Source organism: Phyllobates terribilis, unplaced genomic scaffold (genome assembly GCF_046119375.1).
Source record: "Phyllobates terribilis strain yellow unplaced genomic scaffold, ASM4611937v1 Scaffold_10__3_contigs__length_209671492, whole genome shotgun sequence".
Lineage (NCBI taxonomy): Eukaryota > Metazoa > Chordata > Amphibia > Anura > Dendrobatidae > Phyllobates > Phyllobates terribilis.
Window position 1 is genome coordinate 165,211,199 of NW_027362770.1, and position 6,453 is coordinate 165,217,651.

General features: G+C 41.8%; 1 protein-coding gene across 3 annotated transcripts in view; it reads right to left on the reverse strand.

Moving 5' to 3' along the window:
- SMC1B (structural maintenance of chromosomes 1B) overlaps positions 1 to 6,453 on the reverse strand; it is a 100,349-nt gene that overhangs the window by 50,371 nt on the left and 43,525 nt on the right. Inside the window, exon 1 of one of the 3 annotated variants that reach the window (XM_073650063.1) lies at positions 6,239 to 6,453. The exons of the other annotated variants lie outside the window; for them this stretch is intronic. Coding sequence (XP_073506164.1) covers positions 6,239 to 6,347 — 109 coding nt within the window. The 5' untranslated portion in view covers positions 6,348 to 6,453. The remainder of the gene's footprint in view (positions 1 to 6,238) is intronic. 3 annotated transcript variants of the gene reach the window in all.

Here is a 6,453-nt window from a genome sequence, read left to right on the forward strand (position 1 = left end):
GGCCAGTCAAGAATGGTCACAGAGTTGTTCTGAAGCCACTCCTTTGTTATTTTAGCTGTGTGCTTAGGATCATTGTCTTGTTGGAAGGTGAACCTTCGGCCAAGTCTGAGGTCCAGAGCACTCTGGAAGAGGTTTTCATCCAGGATATCTCTGTACTAGGCCACATTCATGTTTCCTTCAATTGCAACCAGTCGCCCTGTCCCTGCAGCTGAAAAACAGCCCCACAGCATGATGCTGCCACCATGTTTCACTGTTGGGATTGTATTGGGCAGGTGATGAGCAGTGCCTGGTTTTCTCCACACATACCGCTTAGAATTATCACCAAAAAGTTCTATCTTCAACTCACCAGACCAGAGAATCTTATTTCTCATAGTCTGTGAGTCCTTCATGTCTTTTTGAGCAAACTCTATGCGGGCTTTCATATGTCTTGCACTGAGGAGAGGCTTCCGTTGGGCCACTCTGCCTTAAAGGCCCGACTGGTGGAGACCAGCAGTGATAGTTGACTTTGTGGAACTTTCTCCCATCTCCCTACTGCATCTCTGGAGCTCACCCACAGTGATCTTGGGGTTCCTTTTTACCTCTCTCACCAAGGCTCTTCTCCCACAATTGCTCAGTTTGGCTGGACGGCCAGGTCTAGGAAGACTTCTGGTGGTCCCAAACTTCTTCCATTTAAGTATTATTGGAGGCCACTGTGCTCTTAGGAACCTTGAGTAATGCAGACATTCTTTTGTAACCTTGGCCAGATCTGTGCCTTGCCACAATTCTGTCTCTGAGCTCCTTGGGCAGTTCCTTTGAGGTCATGATTCTCATTTGGTCTGACATGCACTGCGAGCTGTGAGGTCTTATATAGACAGGTGTGTGCCTTTCCAAATCAAGTCCTATTAGTTTAATTAAACACGGCTGGACTCCAATGAAGGAGTAGAACAATCTCAAGGAGGATCACAAGGAAATGGACAACATGTGACTTAAAGATGAGTGTCTGAGCAAAGGGTCTGAATACTTATGACCATGTGATATTTCAGTTTTTTCTTTTTTAATAAATTTGCAAAAATTTCTACATTTCTGTTTTTTTCCAGATACCCCAGCAGAATTTTTCCTTTCTTTGCCTTGTTTCAGAGAATATGAATGATAACAAAAAAACTTTTTCTCCACTCATGGTTATTCATTGGGTGAAGCCATTTATTGTCAAACTACTGTGTGTTCTCTTTTTAAATCTTAATGACAACCAAAAACATCCAAATGACCCTGATCAAAAGTTCACATACCCCAGTTCTTAATAACGTGTATTGCCCCCTCTAACATCAATGACAGCTTGAAGTCTTTTGTGGTAGTTGTGGATGAGGTTCTTTATTTTCTCAGATGGTAAAGCTGCCCATTCTTCTTGGCAAAAAGCCTCCAGTTCCTGTAAATTCCTGGGATGTCTAGCATGAACTGCGCGCTTGAGATCTCCCCAGAGTGGCTCAATGATATTGAGGTCAGGAGACTGAGATGGCCACTCCAGAACCTTCACTTTGTTCTACTATAGCCAATGACAGGTCCACTTGGCCTTGTCTTTTGGATCGTTGTCATGTTGGAACGTCCAAGTACGTCCCATTCGCAGCTTCCGGGCTTATGAGTGCAAATTTGCCTCCAGTATTTGCTGATAACGTGCTGCATTCATCTTTCTTTCAACTTTTACCAAGTTTCCTGTGCCTTTGTACCTCACACATCCCCAAAACATCAGCGATCCACCTCCGTGCTTTACTATAGGAATGGTGTTCCTTTCATCAAAGGCCTTGTTGACCTCTTTCCAAATGTGACGTTTATGGTTGTGGCCAAAAAGTTCAATTTTCGTCTCATCACTCCAAATTACATTGTTCTAGAAGTTTTGAGGCTTGTCTGTGCTGTTTGGCGTATTGTAGGTGAGATACTTTGTGGCATTTGCGCAGTAATTGCTTTCTTCTGGCGACTCGACCATGCAGCTCATTTTTCTTCAAGTGCCTCCTTATTGTGCATCTTGAAACAGCCACACCGCTAGTTTTCAGGATCCTGAATTTCAGCTGATGTTATTTGTGGGTTTTTCTTTGCATCCCGAACAATTTTCCTGGCAGTTGTGGCTGAAATTTTTGTTGGCCTACCTGACCGTGGTTTGGTTTTTACAGAGCCCCTGATTTTCCATTTGTTAATCAGAGTTTGAACGCTGCTGACTGGCATTATCAATTCCTTGGATATTTTTTTGCATCCCTTTCCTGTGTTATACAGTTCAACTACCTTTTCCGTAGATCCGTTGACAATTCTTTTACTTTCCTCATGACTCACAATCCAGAAACATCAGTGGCTGGATGAAAGATGCAAGAATATGTCTGGATCCCAGAAACTCACTCAGCTTTTATGCACACACACTGGTTACAAGCAAACAGGTCACAGGTGAGGATGTTACCTTTAGTAGTCATTCAAACCCATTTGTGTCAAATTCTGTGCATGTTATCAGGCCAAAATCACCAGGGCATGTGAACTTTTGATCAGGGTCATTTGGATGTTTTTAGTTGTCATTAAGATTTAAAAAGAGAAAACACAGTAGTTTGACAATAAATGGCTTCACCCAACCAATAACCATGAGTGGAGAAAAAGGGTTTTTTGTTATCATTCATATTCTCAGAAACAAGGCCAAGAAAGGAAAAATTCTGCCGGGGTATGTAAACTTTTGGGCACAACTCTATATTAGCTGTTTGAAAATGAAAATACTAAAATAAATCTATAAAATGGTTTGAAAAAAATAAGTCTTAAAAAGATGTACCGTACATATATATATTAGCAAGAAAAATATAAAAAGGTTTGAAAGGAAATCGGTCACGTCCTAACTACTATCTACACTGCCCCTATTGCGTTGTTAGTGATGCATTGTGCATCACTAACAAGCTTTTTTCATTAAAATTGGAGCAGCTATAATGAATCTATAACATTTTATTACTTATATCCTAACTGCTCGTTTTCAGTCATAGGGGTGTGATACAGACACTGCTGGCGCTGCCCACGTATCAGAATTTTGCTCCTGGTAAGCGCATGTATTAGTGGGGCGCATGAGCAATTTTACATGTCCCCGCGCAGTGAGGCTGTGTAGTTCACACGTACGGGGAGCTGCAGGTCATAGCGTATGTGTGGGGGTACGTGTAGAAATGTGCATACGCCCCACTATAAGGCTATGTGCCCACGATGCAGATTTGAAGCAAAAATTTCCTGAGCATTTCTGCATCCCCTTGGCAGAAAAAACGCATGTAAAATCCGTTTTTACATGCGCTTTTTTTCAAGCATCACTTGGAAAAGTGCTTGACAAGTTGGTCACACAATAAAAAGCCATGTAACCGGCATGGATTTATATTGTGTGACCAACTTATGAGGACATTTCTACTATCAAATGCAACATCTAAAGTAAAAAAAAAAATAATTCAAAAAGTAAAAGGAAATAAAAAAAACTCATATTCACCTCTCCGGCAGCCCCCAGTCTCCTCCGGGCCGTGTCCTCTCTCCTCGACGGCCCCCGGTGTACTGGCAGGACTTCATATAGTCATGTGATGGTCACACGACCATCACCTGACCACTGACGTCAGAAGTCGTGTGACAATCAGCTGACTAAATGAGGTCCTGCCAGTACACAGCGGGCCGTCGAGGAGAGAGGACGCGGCCGGAAGGAGACCGGGGGCCACCAGAGAGGTGTGTATGAATAATTTTTTTTTATTTTTTACTTGCAGGTACCATGGTACACAGGTCAGGAGGACAGTCTCCTCTTCTCCAGACCCGGGTACCATCCGCACATTGAATTGCATAACATCCGAATGTGTACATGCATCACTAACAACGCAATGGGGGCAGTGTAGATAGTAGATACATGACAGGTTCCCTTTAAAAAAAAAAATATTACATCTAAAAATATATATATATATATATACAGTACAGACCAAAAGTTTGGACACACCTTCTCATTTAAAGATTTTTCTGTATTTTCATGACTTTGAAAATTGTACATTCACACTGAAGGCATCAAAACTATGAATTAACACATGTGGAATTATATACTTAACAAAAAAGTGTGAAACAACTGAAAATATGTCTTATATTCTAGGTTCTTCAAAGTAGCCACCTTTTGCTTTGATGACTGCTTTGCACACTCTTGATGAGCTTCAAGAGGTAGTCACCGGAAATGGTTTTCACTTCACAGGTGTGCCCTGTCAGGTTTAATAAGTGGGATTTCTTGCCTTATAAATGGGGTTGGGACCATCAGTTGTGTTGTGCAGAAGTCTGGTGGATACACAGCTGATAGTCCTACTGAATAGACTGTTAGAATTTGTATTATGGCAAGAAAAAAACAGCTAAGTAAAGAAAAACGAGTGGCCATCATTACTTTAAGAAATGAAGGTCAGTCAGTCCGAATAATTGGACAAACTTTGAAAGTGTCCCCAAGTGCAGTTGCAAAAGCCATCAAGCGCTACAAAGAAACTGGCTCACATGAGGACCGCCCCAGGAAAGGAAGACCAAGAGTCACCTCTGCTTCTGAGGATAAGTTTATCCGAGTCACCAGCCTCAGAAATCACAGGTTAACAGCAGCTCAGATTAGAGACCAGGTCAATGCCTCACAGAGTTCTAGCAGCAGACACATCTCTACAACAACTGTTAAGAGGAGACTTTGTGCAGCAGGCCTTCATGGTAAAATAGCTGCTAGGAAACCACTGCTAAGGACAGGCAACAAGCAGAAGAGACTTTTTTGGGCTAAAGAACACAAGGAATGGACATTAGACCAGTGGAAATCTGTGCTTTGGTCTGATGAGTCCAAATTTGAGATCTTTGATTCCAACCACCGTGTTTTTGTGCGACGCAGAAAAGGTGAACGGATGGACTCTACATGCCTGGTTCCCACCGTGAAGCATGGAGGAGGAGGTGTGATGGTGTGGGGGTGCTTTGCTGGTGACACTGTTGGGGATTTATTCAAAATTGAAGGCATACTGAACCAGCATGGCTACCACAGCATCTTGCAGCGGCATGCTATTCCATCCGGTTTGCGTTTAGTTGGACCATCATTTATTTTTCAACAGGACAATGACCCCAAACACACTTCCAGGCTGTGTAAGGGCTGTTTGACCAAGAAGGAGAGTGATGGGGGGCTACGCCAGATGACCTGTCCTCCACAGTCACCAGACCTGAACCCAATCGAGATGGTTTGGGGGGAGCTGGACCGCAGAGTGAAGGCAAAAGGGCCAACAAGTGCTAAGCATCTCTGGGAACTCCTTCAAGATTGTTGGAAAACCATTTCCGGTGACTACCTCTTGAAGCTCATCAAGAGAATGCCAAGAGTGTGCAAAGCAGTCATCAAAGCAAAAGGTGGCTACTTTGAAGAACCTAGAATATAAGACATATTTTCAGTTGTCTCACACTTTTTTGTTAAGTACATAATTCCACATGTGTTAATTCATAGTTTTGATGCCTTCAGTGTGAATGTACAATTTTCAAAGTCATGAAAATACAGAAAAATCTTTAAATGAGAAGGTGTGTCCAAACTTTTGGTCTGTACTGTATATATATATTTATTATGAAAAAAATAAAAACATATATTTTCAAACTTATTTTTTTATAAACTTTATTAAAATATTTTTTCCAAACATGTACATATGGTTTGAAAAAAATATTTTACTAAAGTTGGGACCAATTTTTTTCTTTTTAAAAAAAAAAAAAAAAAAAAAAAAGCTTGAGAAAAATATAAAAAAGAAAACTTTGAAAAATATATAAAAAAAGGTTTGAAAAAAATATATAATAGGCAAAAAAAAAATATATAAATCTTTTCACAGAATAACAGTAAGTGAAAACTAAATAATAATAGACATAATTGTTATCGTCGCGTTCGATCTACGGGACAGAAAATGAATTGATCCCTTCAGAAGACGCTCCTCCTCCTCTACCCCAAAATATACAAAACGTCACGTACTCCTCATAACGGTAACACAAAGAATACACCACACCCCTCACTGGTTCCATTGATGGAAAAATAAAAAAGTCGACAAAAACTTTTTTTTCCCGCAAAATTTCAGAACTTTTTTTCCCATCAAAATAAAACTAATACTCCGAACCACTCCTCCTACTTAAAGGGGAGCTCCATCAGAAGTTACACTATGTAACTACGTCACTGACTGGAATACAAGATGGCGCCCAGAGACAGAATGTAAGGCTGCGGCGCCGCCACCAGAGGGCGCCAGAGGGGGGAGACCGTTACCTGAACCGTTAGGGCCGATTATACAATTGAACCGTTTGAAGGGCCCTATGATTCGCCGGCCCCGCCATGACTTAAAGTCCTCCAGTACGAGGAGGTGGAGGAAGCCCATAATGGCTGCGGCCGGCGGCGCTGACAGTCACAGCCAGACAGTGTCAGCTATTCTCGCCAAAGCGCCTCTGACAACGGTGACGTCACGCGTCTTCTTCACCCACAGC